The 18,195-nt window shown below is 48.7% G+C and overlaps 2 protein-coding genes across 3 annotated transcripts in view; one reads left to right on the top strand and one right to left on the bottom strand.

The window, feature by feature from the left end:
* Positions 1 to 8,594, top strand: part of larp1 (La ribonucleoprotein 1, translational regulator) — a 30,570-nt gene extending 21,976 nt beyond the window's left edge. The window contains exons 9-21 of one of the 2 annotated variants that reach the window (XM_030100689.1): positions 49 to 193; positions 264 to 438; positions 529 to 695; positions 1,423 to 1,542; positions 1,636 to 1,962; positions 3,904 to 4,027; positions 4,104 to 4,309; positions 4,405 to 4,511; positions 4,967 to 5,124; positions 5,217 to 5,361; positions 5,463 to 5,572; positions 5,687 to 5,814; positions 5,924 to 8,594. In XM_030100689.1, the coding sequence (XP_029956549.1) occupies positions 49 to 193; positions 264 to 438; positions 529 to 695; positions 1,423 to 1,542; positions 1,636 to 1,962; positions 3,904 to 4,027; positions 4,104 to 4,309; positions 4,405 to 4,511; positions 4,967 to 5,124; positions 5,217 to 5,361; positions 5,463 to 5,572; positions 5,687 to 5,814; positions 5,924 to 6,142 (2,131 nt within the window). In that variant the 3' untranslated portion in view covers positions 6,143 to 8,594. Of the gene's footprint in view, positions 1 to 48; positions 194 to 263; positions 439 to 528; positions 696 to 1,407; positions 1,543 to 1,635; positions 1,963 to 3,903; positions 4,028 to 4,103; positions 4,310 to 4,404; positions 4,512 to 4,966; positions 5,125 to 5,216; positions 5,362 to 5,462; positions 5,573 to 5,686; positions 5,815 to 5,923 lie in introns of both variants that reach the window. The other variant, XM_030100688.1, reaches the window with a different exon arrangement.
* A 263-nt stretch (positions 8,595 to 8,857) lies between these two features.
* Positions 8,858 to 16,820, bottom strand: faxdc2 (fatty acid hydroxylase domain containing 2). The gene is made up of 9 exons (XM_030100690.1): positions 16,752 to 16,820; positions 15,054 to 15,097; positions 13,619 to 13,716; positions 13,044 to 13,147; positions 12,547 to 12,668; positions 11,383 to 11,588; positions 11,200 to 11,305; positions 10,942 to 11,108; positions 8,858 to 9,749 (listed from the first exon to the last, which is right to left on the bottom strand). The coding sequence occupies exons 1-9, from the start codon at positions 16,774 to 16,776 to the stop codon at positions 9,593 to 9,595; spliced, it is 1,029 nt and encodes a 342-aa protein (XP_029956550.1). The 5' UTR covers positions 16,777 to 16,820; the 3' UTR covers positions 8,858 to 9,592.
* Between the last annotated feature and the right edge of the window lie 1,375 nt (positions 16,821 to 18,195).

Genomic DNA, 18,195 nt, shown 5'->3' with positions numbered 1-18,195 from the left:
TGGGAGACGGCGTCATTTTAAATGTTACATTTCTGTTGTCCTTTACAGAGAGTACTACTTCAGCCTGGACAACCTGGAGCGGGACTTCTTCCTGCGGAGGAAGATGGACCAGGAGGGCTTCCTGCCCATCGGGCTCATCGCCAGCTTCCACAGAGTGCAGGCCCTCACCACCGACGTCAACCTCATCCTGGAGGTAGGCCCGCCCGCCCGCCGCTCGTGAGCCAGGGCGTGGCGCCGCGACTCAGACTCCCCCTCCCCCGCAGGCTCTGAAGGACAGCAAGGAGGTGGAGCTGATCGACATGAAGATCCGCCGGAAGGTGGACCCGGAGAAGTGGCCCCTGCCGGGCCTGGCCATGCCCAACCACACCCACACCGACTTCTCCCAGCTCATCAACTGCCCCGAGTTCGTCCCCAGGCAGCTGACGGAGGAGCTCAGAGGTGAGCGGGAGCGGCGGTCACAGGAGTCCTGAAGGGGAGGGTCTGTTGTTCTGGTCTTGACGGATCCCGTGTCTCCTCTGCGGGGGTCAGGGTCTCCCGGGGCCTCCACACCGGCACAGCAGCAAGCCAAGACCGAGTCCGACATCTCCAACCTCAAGACCATGCCCAAAGGCCTCTCGGCCAGCCTGCCCGACCTGGACTCCGAGTCCTGGATCGAGGTGAAGAAGAGGCCCAGACCGTCTCCCGCCAGGCCCAAGGTCAGCGCCGAGGAACCGTCGAGCAACACAGCTGGTGGAGGACTCTGCAGCCCTCCTGCCCTCACACGTTTTCACTTTAAACCTGATGTTAGAGGGTGAAATAGAGTGACAGTCACATTCACCCTCTCATAAATAGGCCCACTGATTTTGTTTAGAGTTTATTGCTCTGGAAATTCATGAAGATAAAAGTTTTTAGAAGAAAAGTAACTTCTAGTGTCTGACACTGAAGATACTGAAACATGACACAAACTGAACGAATGGAATGTCTGGATCTGGACCAAAAGATAAGTCAAATAATGGCAAAATGTTTCTTCTGTTATGGCTGAAAAACTATAATTAAGTAAAAAGATTTAATTTGATGACATATCTGCTAAATTGAGCTTCAGACTAGAGAAAAGGAAGTGGCTTTTTTAAGTTCTGGGGCAGCGAAGTTTAAGTTCAGATACAAAAAGGAGACAATGTCCTGGAACACAGCGTCACAACAACCTGAGTCTGGATATTATGAGCCCTGATGCCCAACAGACAGCAGACATTTACACGTCATTTATACGTACTTCATTACACCTCTGCTATTTTTAATTTTGTTCATTGAATCACTTCTTTTTTTTTTTTTTGTGCATGATTCCTAATTCCCTCATGATTTATCTCTTTCTGCACCTTCCTCCTCCTCCTCCTCCTCCTCCTGCTGTCTCTGATGGGTTGACTGATGAAGGCCCCCTCATTGCAGCAGCAGCAGCAGCAGCATCAGCAGCTGTCGCCGCCTCAGCAGAAGGAGAAAGACGAGTCGACTCGCTCCCCGGCGCCTCCGCCCGGCTCCTCGCCCTCGGCTGCTGCTCCTGGGAATAAGGTGAGGCGGGAAACGGCCGTCTGACCCTGACAAGTCGTCATAAACACTCTGAACCCCACCTGGACGCTTCTGACTCTTCCTCTCCTCCGTCAGGACGGGGCGGAGCCGGACGAGCCCGAGGAGCTGGACTTCATGTTCGACGAGGAGATGGAGCAGATGGACGGACGCCGCAACACCTTCACCGACTGGTCGGACGAGGAGACGGACGGCGAGATCGACGACCAGGACGTCAACAAGATCCTCATCGTGACGCAGACGCCGCCGTACCTGAGGAAGCACCCGGGCGGCGACCGCACGGGCCACCACACGTCGCGCGCCAAGCTGACCAGCGAGCTGGCCAAGGTCATCAACGACGGGCTCTTCTACTACGAGCAGGACCTGTGGGACGACACGTACGAGCCCGAGTACGCCACCATCAAGGTGAGAGCCGGAGCTCCGGCCGCCGCGCTGCTGTTCAGAGATCTGTACGAGGAAAGACGGTTGACACCCGTGAAGCGACTGAAGATTAAAGTTAGAGTTCAGAGAGAAAAGTTCAACATTCTGTGATCGCCAGCAGCAAGAAGAAACAGGAAGTTACTGGGAGCCGCGACCCGCCGAGCCGCACGGTGACGATAAATGACGCACTGGCCCCGTTTACATGGGTGTTTCTTCAATCCGATTGTAAACAATCGTATTTAACGCACGTGTATACATCGTGGACGGCATACAAAGCGATCCACATGAATCCTCGTTTACAAGGGTCCTGGTGAAGCGGATTGTACAGCGTCCTGTGACAGGCGCACAAAGTCTCTGGAGGAACTTCCAGGTCTTCCTCTCTGCAGCAGCAGTCCTCAGCGCCGAGCAGAGAGTTTTTATCTGCTGATATCTGCTCCAATAATGTCCCAACATCTCCATGATGCCCTGCTGAAGGAGCGGCGGCTCCCTGGCCGGAGCACCGCCGCCGAGCGCCACATCTCGGTGTGAGCTCTGCTCCATGCTGATGTTTCGAATTAACTGGTGCCCGTGTTAACTTGTGACCAATAGATGACTGAAACTTGTAGTCGTTCTGGCGATGGTCGGTTATCGACAGTTACAGTGAGTGAATACATTTAAAGTTTTTTGTGAGTCTTACTTTAGCAGCTGCTGTAATCAGCCTGTGTTTACACAGACCTCCGCTGTCATTTGTTAACACGGGAACCAGTTAATCCATAACACCGGCCGGACGGTCGCTCGTATTCTGCCACGGAGCTCTTTATACAACTCGCTGTTGGTCGATTTGCTTCCATCTCTCCTCTCCAGTGTTTGTTCTCTCGGGGTTTTTATCAAAAAAGTGTTTTTCAACCACCGTCGTGTTCCCCTGCTTGTTTCTGACTGTCTGTTTACTGCACACGTCACTACGTACGAGGGAACGCATGCGCAGAACAAATAATCCCCCGTTTAATCGCTCCGCTGTCAGGCGGCGTTTATATGAGACACGGAGCGGACTGTCGATCGGTGAACACCACCTCGTACAATCCGCTCCGAGTGAAGCGGATCCACTCGGTCGTTTACATGACACATTTACAATCCGCTCCGCCCTATAAGCCGACTATACGGGAGCGTGTAAACGTGCCGAATGATCGAGAAGCCGGGCTGAATAACGTCTCTGGTACTTTGTTTGCCTGGCGCCCGTCGTTCTGCCAGTTTCCAGGTTCCGTCTCTGTCATGTTGGAGGCGTTTCTGCCTCCGGGAGCGTCCCGACGGCTCATATTCTTCGCGGGTTTGAGCGGCTTCTGGATGTGGGAGCCGGGCGTCCACGGCGTTCTGTCCGGGTTTTGTTGTCCATTGTGGCTTTGTTGTCGCTGTTGTCTTTGTGGGACCTTCACGAGTGCGCCGGCCCGCGGCAGCGCGGCGCCCTGTGTTTTTAAATAAACCCCGCACACGAGGCCGCGGCCTGAGGGGGTCGGAGCGGCGGGCCGCGGGCGGGGAGAGCGAGTGAATGAGCGAGAGAGAGAGAGAGATGGACGCTGGAAGACGTGAGGAGCCCCGGTGGGACGAGGAGCAGAGTGAGAGAGTGAGTCAGACGTGAACGTACGCGCCTTGTTGTTTTTCGCGAGCTGCTGTTGTGCGACGTACAAAAGCTGCGGCAGCGGTCCGGACCCGTGGAAGGTTCAGGGTGCGCGCTCGCCGACGTAACCCCCGCCGCCGGCCGCGCTCCGGTCAGAGCGGAGACGGACGGACGCGCCGACATGAGGGTGAAAAAGATGTTTCTGGCGGCCATGTTTTGCTGCTGCGTCTCGGTGTCCAAACTGCTGCACATCAGGTCGACGGCCGCTCGCTGCTCCTCCGCGCTCTGGGGAAAGACTTCCTCCCGTTAAAAACGCCGTCTCTTCCGCTCCACAGCAAGAGGTGGAGAACTTCAAGAAGGTCCACCTGATCAGCCGCGAGCAGTTCGACTGCCTGACCCCCGAGCCCCCCGTCGACCCCAACCAGGAGGTCCCGCCCGGCCCCCCGCGGCCGCAGCAGAGTGAGTACCGACCCGGGCGCCGGCGCCAGCGCGGCGGCGAGCGGTTCGCCGGTCTGACCTCTCCCTCCGCCCCCAGTCCCCACAGACGCCCTGGCCAACAAGCTGTTCGGCGCCCCCGAGCCCTCCTCCACCGCCCGCTCGCTCCCCACCACCGTGCCTGACTCGCCCAACTACCGCAGTGCCCGGACGCCGCGCACGCCACGCACGCCGCACAGGAAGGACCCCACCATGACGCCGCGCTTCTACCCGGTGGTGAAGGAGAGCCGGCCGGTCGACGCCAAGGTGAGAGAGAGAGAGAGAGAGAGAGAGAGAGAGAGAGCGAGCGAGGAAAGGTTTACCCAGAGGAACGGCTCAGAGATCTTCCCGTCTTCTTCCAGACGCCGCGGAAGAGGAAAACCAGACACAGCTCCAACCCGCCCATGGAGTGCCACGTGGGCTGGGTGATGGACTCCAGGGAGCACCGGTCCCGCACCGCCTCCGTCAGGTGGGCTCACGCTCCGCTTCAGTCAGGAACATGTGCTTTTCTTTAAAAAGCATTTTTATCACAGACTGAAGCAAAAATGCAGGAATTGACACGTTCAACATGGACGCTGTTTGTTTGCTGACTGTAGTGACGACAGTTTATTGGTTTTTAACTGTCAGCCTTTAGTTCTTATGACTGTCATCTAATTACCCAAACACTGTATTGTGAAAACTGTTGATTGTGTTATGTTTGGCTTTACATCTGAATAAGTTTGAGACGTCGTAGCTGGTCTGGTTTCCATGGCGATCTGAAGTTTAGCTTTGGTTTTTGGTGCCATTTTTACTGATCAAAGCTTTCTGAGTTCCTGGATTAAAAATAATCTGATTTTAAAGCTAGCCCGGTCTGCTAGCTAACATGCAGTGTGTGTGATCGCCCCCCCCCCCCCCCCCCCCCCCCCCCCCCCCCCCCCCCTCCAGCTCGAACGCCAGCCCCTCGGAGGGGACCCCCGCCCTGAGTAACATCGGCTGCACGCCGCAGTCGCTGCCCAAGTTCCAACACCCGTCGCACGAGCTGCTCAAGGAGAACGGCTTCACGCAACACGTCTACCACAAGTACCGCCGGCGCTGCCTAAACGGTGCGTAGCCCTCTAGACCGGCCGAGCCGTGACCCCCCCCGCTTCAGGATTCCCGGCTATAACCCGCCGTCTCCTCTTCCCGCCGATCGCAGAGCGGAAGCGCCTGGGGATCGGCCAGTCGCAGGAGATGAACACGCTCTTCCGCTTCTGGTCGTTCTTCCTGCGGGACCACTTCAACCGGAAGATGTACGAGGAGTTCAGACAGCTGGTGGTGGAGGACGGCAAGGAGGGGTACAGGTGAGGCGTCGGCCGCCGGGTCTCCTCCGGCGCTCTGCCAGCCGCTTGGCTCACCTCCAGACGCGTGTGTGTGTGTTTGTGTGTGTGTGTGTGTGTTTCAGGTACGGTTTGGAGTGCTTGTTCAGGTACTACAGCTACGGGCTGGAGAAGAAGTTCAGGCCGGACATCTTCAAGGACTTCCAGGAGGAGACGATGAAAGACTACGAGGCCGGTGAGGAGAAGCGAGACGCCGCGCTGCAGCAAGACGAGCTTCGAAAGTCACTTCTGCTATGAAATGTTTTGTTTACCCTCCCCCTCCCCCTCCCCCTCTGTGCGCCGCTCACAGGTCAGCTTTACGGACTGGAGAAGTTCTGGGCGTACCTCAAGTACTCCAAAGCCAAGACCATGGAGATCGACCCCAAGCTGCAGGAGTACCTCAGCAAGTTCAAGCGCCTGGAAGATTTCAGAATCGACGTGAGTCCAGTGTTTCCTTGACGGGAAACCCTCCGCCGCGCTGCGCCGCTCTGGGTGTGTGTGTGTGTGTGTGTGTGTGTGTGACGTAGCTCTCCTGTGTGTTTCTCAGCCGCCGATGGAGGAAGGAGGCCGCCGGAGACACTCGTCGAGCGGAGACGGCCGCCGCCGCCACCCCTCGCAGCCCTCCAGCCGGCCCCACAGCCAGGCCGGCTCAGGCCCCGCCCCCTTCGCCAAGGACGACGCCAAACCCGGAGGCCAGAAAGGCCCCGCCCCCTCCTCCTCCTCCGCCGCTGCCACCGCCGCCCCGGACGCCAAGACGCTGAAGTAACTCCGGGGAAGGAGCGAGCGCCATCTGCGAGCCGGCGGTTGTGTCTGCGCCGCGGGAGGGGGAGGGGCCGGGGGAGGGGGAGGGGCTCCCGCTCTTCATCCACGCATGACCCCGTTTTTCATTTGCCTCCAAAAAAAACTGTGAAGACAAAACCAGAAGAGTGATTGAGTCTGGCTCGGCTTGGAGCTGCTGAGAGGTTTCTTTCTGTCTTAACGAGGCGAAGACGGGGAGCGCCGGACACTTTCATGGAGATTTAACATCCCGGATCGGCTTTTGTCTTTTTCTTTTTTCACCCCTCCCCCCTCTGATCGTCGCTGTGCTGCCGGCTGAATTTCATTTTCAGAGTAGTGATAACTTTTTTTTTTTTTTTTTTTTTTTTTCCCTCGGTCAGCACGAGGTGGGATCAGAGCCGTGGAAAAGCCCTCCTCCCCCTCCTCCCCCCTCCGCCGCCCCCCCGCCGCCGACACCTCGCCGGACCAAAGCGGCCCTTTTCCGTCGGCAGAGTTATTTAATTTCCTTTTTCGGCTGACGTCGAGGGGGAGAATCTGGGCGAACCAAACGATGAAATGGGATAGAGACCCTTCTGGTGCCCCCACCCCCCCCACCCCCACTCCCCCGCCACTCTGGACTGGATCATTGAAAGTTGCCTTATTTTAATGGTTTTACTGCTTCTAACTTGTGCCCGCCACCTTACCGTCGATTGTACAGCATCAAAATCACCCATATATCTCGTCACACTAAGCCCTCCTCCTCCTCCTCCTCCTCTTCCTCACTCTCTCACTCTGAGCTGTCTTCCAAGTGTCTTCGGTCTGTTACAAGTCCTGTAATTCTTCCCCGTCTTTGCAAAGCTGTGGCTTTTCTGTGCTGAAACACATCAACCAGGGTCAAGTGTGTTACCGTTAACTCCCCCCCCCCCCCCCCCCCGCCAAAAACTAAAAACAAAACAGTCTGATGGGAGAATCCCAGACGATCTCCCCTCTGGTGCTTCCTCTCTTTCTGTCCGCTGCATCCATCCTTCCATCCAGCCGTCATCCATCCATCCGTCGAGTCCGCGCCGCAGGACTGGAATCATCAATCTGGATTACTTGAAGTCACGAGGAGCGCCGCGCCGCGCCGGGGTGGAGACGAGACGACGCGACAGAACAGGAACTCCGAGACGTTCCCGGCCTCCGGCCGGCGGGTGGAGCCGCGCAGGTACGGACGCTCGGACCGGCCGGGGATCCCGGGTCCTCCAGAACTGCCGCGGTCGGCCGGAGGAGCGCCGCCTCCCCTCTCAGTGTAAATGTGAATTGTTCAGATGAAGAGGAATGATTTCAGCTTCTCCTGCTCCGCGTTGTTGTTTTATAACAGATTATATATTTGCCTTACACATGTATGTTCTAACTTTTTCTTTTTCTTTTTTTTTTGTTTAAGTGTCTCATGATTATCTTTTAATGCTTTTAATTTCAATTTTGCAGTGTTTGTCGTGTTGCTGCGTTCGGACGGTGGGATTCGTATCGGGAACATAAAAAGGGAAAGTCGACGTGTTTTTAGAAAACTCCAATCAGTCTCGTTTCATGTCCAAGTCGCCAGTTTTACCAACACTTGACTTCCTTATTTTCTTTCCAAAACGCTCTTCAAAGAGTTTGAGGAGTCCAAAAAATACAAAAATAACAATTTTTGGGGGGTTTGGAGTCATCAAAAAGTGAATAAAGTCTTAATAGAACAATGATTTCCTACATGATGAACCGTGTTTCCGTTGCTCGGAGGATTCTCCCCAGAATGTGCAGGAAGGCTTTGAGACGAACTGTACTGTAACCGTACTCCTGTGCCTGTTGGCTCCGTGTTTCCACCGGTGTCCCGTCGGCGTTTCCCTCCTTCGGTTTCCTCCTCGGACGTAAACAAACAAAACAAAATGCAAACCTGCAGCTGCTTTATTTTCCTCCTTTTGTTGGATCATCTTCAGGGACGTTCGGATGAGAGGATTTATGATGGAAGCGTAAAATACTCAGAAAAAAATCACATTTCCCTTAAAGAGCAGAACCCCCCTCCCTCTCCCTTCTCCCCCCTCCCTGGCCGTTGAGTGGGTGATCTGAGGCGGCGGTCTTCTTCCTGGGACAGTCACACCATCCTCTGCCGTCACCTGGACTCTGGACTTGATCTTTTTTTTTTTTTTTTTTTTGAGGATTCAGGTGTTTCTGGGAGTTTTCCGCCCGTCTTTTCCAAACACAGACTGTAGGGGGCGCTGCCCCGCCCCGCCCCACCCCCACCACTCGCTGGCCAGACGGACAAGCCTGACCGGAGGAAATATGGCTGGTTATGATGTCTGGACACACAGAGGACACGATTCCATGAAGCCATATGAATAAGAAATAACTGTATATGAACCATTAAAATAGTTCATGACATTACAATATCCTAGGCTTGTCTTGAGGAAAAAAAGATGAAAATAAAATAAAAATGAACAAAAAAATATATAAAATGGAAAAATGTAAAATACTTGAATGAGATCTTGTATTATAACATTTAATATTCATAATATCTGCTTTGTAGGCTGATGTGATTCGCTCTTAGTGTTATTTGTAATTTGTAGTAATGCTTTTCCTTAATAAAGAAAAAAAACAGAAAATGCACAAAAAAACCTCAAAAACCTGCTGCTCTGCGACTCGTGTTTTCTTTCATGCAAAAAAGACAAAAAGCTCATTTCCTTTTTAAAAAAAAAAAAACTTTATAAACATTTCCATCAGAACGGCATCATTCGTACAAAACATGCTTTTCTCTCACGGATATGAGGCTGATGTCAAATTACACAGCGGATGCTGCGTGTAGTTCCAGTATCAGCTGATTGAAATGTCAACATGAATACCATCTTTAACATCGACAGTCGACGTGAATCGCTACCCAAGTGCAAAAACACTGTTTTATCATAGAAGGCAGATTTCCCACAGTCTGAGTGGTCCTTGAACACACCAGACGCGCCAGAAATAGAAAGCTGGTTTTCAGATAAATTAAGAAAAATGAGAACATGATGCCCCACTGTCAGTTTAATGTATGATGAAATACGGTAAAGTTTCATTTCCTACCATAGAAAAATGTTATTAAACTCCTATGAATCCAGAATCTGTTCAGATGATCTGAATAAAAATGTTAAAAGGTAGATTTTTCATCTAAGGCATCACAACGATTTAATTTGAGTTATTTTACATCAAGGTTTTCAGAGTAAAGACAGCTTTTCTCATCTCATCATTCACCCTCTTTCTTTACATTCCACGTTACCTTCCTATAAATGTGACACGCCTGCGGTCAGAAGTCAGAAAGCTCAACCGATGATCATAAAACGAGTTTTAAACAAAAGATAAAACGTCTTCACAGGCAGTCAGAGGCCAAACTCTTGGTAAAGTGCTACAATCACATTCCTACCAGTCTGAGTTACACTGCGTGAGGGGGACGAGGAGCCTGAGGGGTCAGAGGTCACTGGCCCTTCTTGGGGTGGTCGGGGATGCTCTCGCTGAGCGGCGTGAGGCTGGTCAGCAGCACGTGGCGCTCGTACTGCTTCGTCTGCCGGAACTTGGCGTCGGTGCCGTGGAGCCGGTCGAGCACGCCGAAGACGCCGAAGCACTGGTTGAACCTGGAAACCGGCGAGAAGATGAGCGGAGGTGACTTTACATCTGGAGACGGAGACGTTTTGCCGACAAAACTGATTTTCAACAATGGTCTAAAAGCAGAGAAATGAAATAAAACAGTAAAATAATAACACGGTAAAAAAAGGTGACAAATGGTTATGAGGTTGTTTTTTTTTTTTCAGAAAAATGAAAAGGAAGGAAAAAGGTTTAAAGAAGGAAAACAGGTAAGGGGAAAAAGCTTAAAAAAAGGCAAAAGGTAAAAGAAGAAAATGCAAAAGAGGGAATGAAAAAAGGGAAAAAGATGACAGAAGAAAAACACAACATGAAGAAGATGAAAAAGAATAAAAGAAAAAAGTAAAGGGGGACGAAAATAAATATGGAAAGAAAAAAGACAACAGACGAAAAGAAAAAAGAAGAATGGGGAAAAGATGACAAAAGAAAGAAGTATGAAGTAAAGTTAAAACTGCTGGACGGATGAGGAAACACAGCTGTGAACAGTTCAATGAAAAATGGCAAAATCTCTAAAAATGAATAACTAAATATGGAATAAAATATATCTCAATTCTACCCTCGACACTTAATGAACGCAACCTAGATTTTTGTTTGCGTAGCTATTTATTTGAGATGTTTGTTTTTCTTAAATTATGTTCACAGAATTTCCATGTATTGTGGCTCCAGACAAATTTGACTTGGTGAAAACATCTCCTTCAGTGCGTAAAGTTGCAGATCTCTGCTTTTAATATTACTATTGAGGCGCTCCAGCAGTAGACAGGAGTTTAGTGAAATAGTAACAGGGATGATCTTCTTTACAACTGTTTTCATTCACCACAAAATAAAATAAAATAAAATAAAACTTCAAAAAGAGGTGTATTTTTTTTTTTAAGAATTTGATGAATCAAATGATTTTAAAAATGATGGATTGGTTATAAAAACAGTTGTTAGTTACAGTCCTAAATTAGTGGATTCTGTAAAATTTTCCAGACTATAAATGACCCTTCTTTGAATTTTGCAGCAGTAAAACCCAGCTGGCACCACCAGAGGTCGCTGTGTGGTAACAGGAAGCTGGAGCCGTGATCACCAGGAGAGTTCACAACAGTAACTCCAACAACACTGTTGTTCCAGTGCTTCACACAGAAAACAGCCCCAGACGTCAGAGAAACCTGGCTGAAGGGGGGTCTTCCTGGAGCCTGGACTCACTTGAGGTGGTGGAAGTCGTGGTACTCGGGGGAGGGCAGGAAGGGGAGGTGGTAGCCGCTGTGGGAGATGGTGGTGCTGACCAGAGCCAGGCAGTACCAGGTGCTGGCGGTGGTCAGGTGGGAGCCCAGGAGCACCGGGCCGATCACCACTGGCAGCGTGTTGGAGATCTGACGGAGGAAACGGCAGCGGTCAGCGGGGGGAGGGGGGGGGGGGGGGGGGGCATCCAGCAGACCGCGAGGTCCAGGGAGGAGCTCCTACCACGTGCTCCAGTGGGTGAGCGTAGATGGAGACGATGCCGATGGGGGCGGTCCACTCGTGGTGCTGCTTGTGGAAGCGCTTGTAGAGGCGGGGGTGGTGGAAGACCCTGAGACGGGACCGACAGTCAACACCTGTACTTCACCTTTACGTTCCGCCGGAGGGGGCGGAGCCGGCGCCTCTCACCGGTGGGAGTAGTAGAACATGACCTCCTCCATGATGGAGAAGATGGCCAGCTCCGTCAGCGCCCAGTGGAAGGTGGGCAGCTCGGGTCCGCAGGGGTCTCCGGTCCAGCTCATCAGGTGGTAGCAGGCCACCACCATGGGCCCGGAGATGAAGACCTGGTTGAAGAGGACCGTCTTCACCGCGTGGCGCAGCTTCTCCGGGTCCACCTGCAGAGACACGGTCCAGATTCAGTCCGAGGCCCGCTGGGAGGAGACGACAGCCAGGAAACACAGAACAGCTTCATGCCTTTCTCCAAATCAGTTCCAGCAATAAAGAGACATTCATCAGCAAGTTTTCCATCAACGAAAAATATCTGCAGCTCCACCGTTTCACCTTCGACCGTTGGACTTGAGAACGCACGACCTGCAGTAACCCTTCCTGTGCGTGTTTCTGTGTTTGTACGTACAACATGAACCTCGCATGTCACATGTGAGCCAACCAAAGCTTAAAAACAACCACAAAGAGACAGCTTGTTTACCTAAAGGTTTGTATGAAAATTGCTCCAAACTCTGATCAACAGCATAAAAGAGTGTCCAAATATGAAGGTTTGAATGAAAACACACATTTTAAATCTAATAATCTGTGATTTGAAAGCTTCTATCTGACGGACTCTATCAAAACGTTAATATCTACTGACGACTGTTCGACCAATAATTGACCAAGATTAGCACAATGCGACTTTATAATCCATAAAAAGGAAACTTAATCTGTAAATTGAGCTCTTTTCATTTATGATCCAGGTCTGCTCGAGATAAAGTCTCAGAGTGAACTTCAGACCCGTTGGCGATAAGCAGAGACGGGATGTGCTATTCCCGGTCGTGGCGATACGGCGCTCCAGTGAGATTACCTCCATCCACACCGTGAACTCATCCGACCTGAACTTACAGAGCAGATAGCATCTAAACACCGGCGCCGGGGTGCGTGGATGAACGGAGCTCATGTGAAGTGGTTTGCTCTTGAAGCGACCTTTCAGTCAGTAATCTTTATCTCCACATCTGTTGATCGAACGCGGCGAGCGGACTTTGGCCGCAGGAACAGGACCAGAGTTCAACCCCTCCAGAACATTTGGGCTTTTCGGTATCTCAGTCGGTGTCTGACTTGGTTCATGCGGCTCCTCCAGCTCACCGGATTGTTCTTGTCCACCTGGATGCGGTAGCGGGTGATGAAGTTGGGTTTCCCGGTGGTGTCGGCAATCAGCAGCACCCCGTTGGACACCCAGAACACCACGGTGGGAGCGAACATGGTTCCTGGAGGGACAGACAGGCGACTTTACATTCCTGGTTTTCCCATCTGAATCCAAACTACCCGAACTGAAGGTAACTCTTCGGCTTCATGACTGTGTGGAACTTTATCCTCAAAACTTACATTTTAATTCTCTGAATACTGAAACCACAAACATGTTCATGAACTACATTGGAAACAAAATTCTTCTACATCAGCGGTGGAGCTGTGGAAGCTCCTCCGGCCGTCGATCAGACTGACGAACAGAAAGAAGCTGCTGGAAACTGCCAGAGGACTCAGAACGATAAAATCGGCTCGTTCAAGATGTTCCAGTTTGAACAGAAGCAGCTTCACAGAGCAGAACAGGCAGCCTCTCTCTGAGGTTCACATTCAGTTCTTACCTAAGTAGAACAGAGCTTCATCGTGACCCTCGAACGCCACGTACAGCTTGGTCCACAGGTTCTGCCAGAAATCTCCTGAAGCTCCCCAGAACCTCTGGAGGTGCCTTGGAGAAGAGAACCAGTCAGGTTCGATCAGACCTCATTGTAAACACAGTTGTTTTAACCTCTCAAACACACACACACACACACACACACACGTCTGTTCCGGTGGTACGTCATGTCTGGTGATATTATTTGCTGTCTGATCATGGCCGGTCCAGTGTGTCTTCATGGTCAGAAACCTGGATGTCTTCAGTAAAGACGAGTTAACCCTCCAGTTAGAAAGACTAACTCACTGATGAAAACTACCTCTGCTGGTCCGGTCTCATGAGACAAGTCTCAGCATCTAATCCCATCAAGTCCCGTCATGTTTGGTACTTTTTTATTTTTTTTTTAGTCCCTGTTCTGTCACGCCTAATCCCGTGATATTAAATCCCGTCACGCTCCGTCCCATCACATTACGCAGCGCCGCGTCCCGAGCATGCTCCCCATTCTCCTTCATGCCGGACGGCCGGACGGCGGCGCGGGGCTCCTACCAGGTCAGGGAGTTGCCGAAGGCCGCCAGGAACAGGATCCCAGATCCGATGACAAAAGCAGCTTTCTTGACCGAGTCCCAGAGTCTCCCCGGGCTGCCCTGGGCAGAGAGAGAGCAGGGAGGAGAGCATGAGGCCTGTTTCTCTGGTCAAACTGTGAGACCTCCTGATCCAGAGCTGCATTAGCATTTCCCACGGAAACCCCTCACGGTGCAGAGACGTCTCTACAACAACAGTGAGGCTGTTCCTGAAAACAGAGGATCTTTCAGCATTCAGGCCTGGAATGACTTATTTTTTCAGATAATATGATGGAGAAGGCGGATCCACAGAGATGAAAAGAAAAGAAAACATCACTTCATCGAAGATTTGACATTAAATGACTAAACTGTTTCCTGTTTCATTTCTTTTCTTTCGGACACCAAAAGCCAAATGCGTCGGCAGATGCCCAGCATGAGACAGCAGTGCAGAGAGAAAGTGGATCAGCTCACTCAGCAGGAATTAAGTCCAGGGATTGATGTCGCGTTCGCCAGACCCTGTAAAACAGCAGCTTTAACGCAGACCGCCTGCGGCGCCGGCGGGGCAGCGGCGTGGGAAGAAGACTCTCAAACATCGACACGCTCCACCATTTCTGCACAATCAACTCTTATGGATGCAAAAGAACATTTATTACAGCGTCCATCGGGTGTAAATATTTCCTAATATAACGTGACAGTCTCTTATTCACCACTGCCGCTTTGTTTTATGCACGACTCCCTAAATGTGCTTGGGTTAAAAAAAAAAGAAAAAATGCACCCAGTCAGGTTGAACCTGTTGTTAAGAACAAGGCATCAATCAGAGGAGTCAGCGCTGGAAGAAAGAAAGCAGTTGGTCAGAGGACTGCCTGAACTGGCAGGCTGGATCATTTGAACTTTATTTAACCCAAAGCACGCGTCTTTCAAAGATCTGGTTTTTTTTTTTGTTTGCTTGTTTGTTTGTTTGTTTGTTTTTTCTCATATAGAGACATTTTCCTCTGGCCTGAACTACCTGAACCTTACCAGGTCTTTTGTCAGCCTTCACAGCACTAAGCAACAAGACACCTGAATACTTTTGAATAAAAAAAAGTGAGCCTGTGAGTCGTTACTGAGGGCGACCAAAGCCCACAGTAGCAAACAAACATTTCTAGGATTGAATGCAGACTTTCTGACACCTGGAAGCAGCTGGAAGCAGCTTATGTAAGAGATTCAAACACCTGAGAGACGTCTGATTGCACAGATTGAACAATGCCTACATTTATGTAACAGCTGAGGAGCAGAGAAACCAAACGACATGTTAGAAAACTCAGAAAATGACTAATGCATGACAGATGAAGGGTTTGGCTGTGAGTCACTGTTTGACCGTCCATCTGCTCTAATGAACAATAATAATAGCAGAGTTTGTTATTCAGGTGTTGTGTTGTTACCTGTCGGCTGCAGCCGGTCGTGCCCCCCTCCTCTCCTCTCGAGTCTGTAAAGTCAATCAAACAGGTGCTTTATTTCGCCGTCTCAGCTTCCAGGTGTAACCGCTTCAGAACATATCTGAAGTCAATCACTGATGTTAATGTGTAACATTTTGGGAGAAACGTTGGATGTGTTTTCAATAGAAGTCACAGCTTTAGCTTTCATTCCACAATGAAGTCGACTGAATTAATCTATATCAGAGTTTAAACAGTGGCTCTTTTATTGCAAAAGACATCAACTAATAGGAGCCTTTTCATTATTTTTGTTATGTTCACATCTCTCAGAGCTTTTCATCTTTCCATGGTACAGTAATCATCTAAGTGCAGTGAATAAAAATTACAGCTGGAGGATTATGCACACATAATCCTATTATAATCCATCCTTCCAGTGTGCACTTTTTCAGTCAAATTCTTGGGGATCAACCTGCCTCACATCCACTTTGTGTCTCTCTGTTTTTAGAAACGGGGAGAAGAAGAGAGAACAGCCGAGTGATAGAAACATACAGGCTGGTTCTCACACTCAATTATTAACAACTCGAATCGATTACTTGGTGGGTTATCGATTAATCTTAAAGTTTTTAACTTTTTGTGTACATTTTTTTTAATTTCATGCCTGCAATCTCTCTGTGGTTCTTCCTGTTCTTGAACAATTTGTATGTACTTGTGGTTGTTTTCTTTCTGTTTCTGCTCTTTTCGTGTGCCTTTGTAGCCCCTCTATTCCTGTGGGACCCTGTGCCTTTCACCAAGAGCCAACTTCTATAATCCTTCCATAAGTACAACAGCCGTTTGTTTCTAAAGACGTGTGTAAGTGTGTGAACCACATTTTCAAGTCTCACACTGCAAAACAACTGAATACACTCAACTGATTACAGTTTATTGGGTTTTTGAACCAAAATTGTTGCTTCGTCACAAAACACAGTATTTGTGACAGAAATTATTTTTAACTTAGGACGCCCTTTAAATTAAGACCCATAGACATCGTTTTCACTTCATGATGAAACGACAGCCCATGGACCAGTTTCAGAGATGATTAGAGAATTTAAAGGATGATTGGGAATAGGGAAGTCATTTCAAACATATTTTAAACTTGTAGTGCACGAGCTCCAACACAACTTGACACACCTGGTAGTAGGCTTGAGCATCGTCAAACATTCACATCTCTGATTTTATATTTATTTAATCATTAGATGCTAATAGTTCAAGTTTTTTGTTGTCATTGCTTTAAAACAATGAAACACAGTTAAGTAGCTCTAGTTAGTTTCCCACAGTAGTAACAACATTGAAGACATTTCATATATATATATATATATATATATATATATATATATATATATATATATATATATATATATATATATATATATATATAATGGTATTACCAATAATAATAATATGCAGTTTTTAGAATTAATGCACTACAGAACTGCTCTAACGGAGGCAATTCAAAACAATTACGCTGAAATAAATATGTATTGCAAAATGGTCAAACAGAACAAGATAAGAGTGATCGATCATGAAATATTGATGAACGAGAAAAAGAAAGTGAATTGCACTGATTTTCCATGAACGCATCACTCGTTAGCCTAGAAAACCTTGTTTACCATCATCTTCTTAAAATATCTAATAAAATACTGATTTCGTGAAAATGAGGCACACACTCACCGCAGACTTCAGTCCCCGCCGTCATGTCTCAGTGTGTGTGTGTGTGTTCCTCTGTGTGTGTGTGTGTGTATCGGCTTCTCCTCCCACAAGCTCGGTTTATTTACACCAGCGGGCTTCTTCTGATTGGCTGACTCAAGGTCAGCTGACCGAAGTGGTACCCGGAAGTGAGTCTCTGCTGCCTCTCTGTTGTTATGCAGCGTGTGTGTTCGCCCCGCTCTCTCTCTCTCTCTCTCTCTCTGAGATTTATCCAGGTCAAGGTTGAAGTTCAGACTGCTGGGTGGTCTCTGTCTGTTGTGGTTCTTTATCTTGCTGACTGATATCTGTCTCGGTTAAAAATTAATCATCAACAACATGGGAGATTCACAGAAACAGCATCAGTAGCATCACCACGGTCACTTCATGTCAGCTTTAACCTGCAGTGGAGGCTGCTTCACTGGCTTATATTACAACAGAATATTCACAATTTAGATTTTTCCCCAATTCAATCGAAACATCCATTGTTGCACCCTGTGGTGGTTATTTTCATCTCTTTGAGCTCAGTGATTTTTATTGATAAGTTTAGTTCTTGATTCAAAGCTGTGGCCCAAATCTGTGTTTAACTAATTATTCTTGATCAGTGCTGGCAGTGTTCCAAAAAGATAACCTCCTCCACATTAAAGTTTGAAGATATTGTGAATCAATAAAGTTAAAACTGTATTTTGTATTGAGCTTAATACAGAACCTGTAATTCTGCTCCCCTCAGTGGTCTGTACCTCTTAAATAAAGAGTGTGAGTACTTTTGGGAACTGTGAATCAATATTTCCATCTCTTTGAGTCTTACTTTTGGATGTTTATGCACTTTTTTGTGCCCTGTTCTTTCTTTCTGCTTGTTTTTCTTCACTTCAACTTCACATTTTGACTTTTTTACTTTGTTGTGTTTGTCTCTGTTATGCATCTCTTAAGTATCTTTTCTGTTCACCTAAATGTCCCTTTATGCTATTTTTCTGAATATTTTAGACAGATTCAACCCTTGAGAGTGTTTGTTTTTCATCAGATTGGAATGACTTCACTCTGTTTGATGATTGATTGAAGTTGTTTTTCAGTTGCTCGTGTTTCTTCCTCACTCATTCAGGCAGTTTTAGATCATGTGTGTGTTTGTATGGCTGCTTTTATTCTGTTCCAAACAATGTTTTTGTGTCTTTTCCCTCATGTTGGCTTGTTGGGATGTTTGTTATTGCATCTTATCTTTTCGTATGCCTTTTGATTGCATGGTTTTATTGTTTGGGATTTTTAAGGTGCACATATTCATCATTATGCCACAGGATTTAAATGATGGGCTGAAATAAGCCACTGGATTTCTTTTCTTGGTCATTTCCATGACCAGAAATGAACCATTAATGCATCCATTCTTCATTTTAGTGGTTGTTCTGTGTCTGTTTGTCAAGATGTTGTAACTGTTTCTGGT

Source organism: Salarias fasciatus, chromosome 10 (assembly GCF_902148845.1).
Source record: "Salarias fasciatus chromosome 10, fSalaFa1.1, whole genome shotgun sequence".
Classification (NCBI taxonomy): Eukaryota; Metazoa; Chordata; class Actinopteri; order Blenniiformes; family Blenniidae; genus Salarias; species Salarias fasciatus.
Note: the sequence above shows the minus strand (reverse complement) of the source record. Positions and strands in the feature narration are given on the sequence as shown.

What these genes read in the sequence shown, in the direction of transcription:
- faxdc2 (XM_030100690.1), bottom strand. Translation starts at nt 16,776, where the DNA reads ATGACGGCGGGGACTGAAGTCTGCG. An exon ending in CGACCGGCTGCAGCCGACAG is followed by an intron (nt 13,717 to 15,053) that starts GTAACAACACAA and finishes CTCTCTGCCCAG; the next exon opens with GGCAGCCCGGGGAGACTCTG. An exon ending in AGGTGGACAAGAACAATCCG is followed by an intron (nt 11,589 to 12,546) that starts GTGAGCTGGAGG and finishes GTGTCTCTGCAG; the next exon opens with GTGGACCCGGAGAAGCTGCG.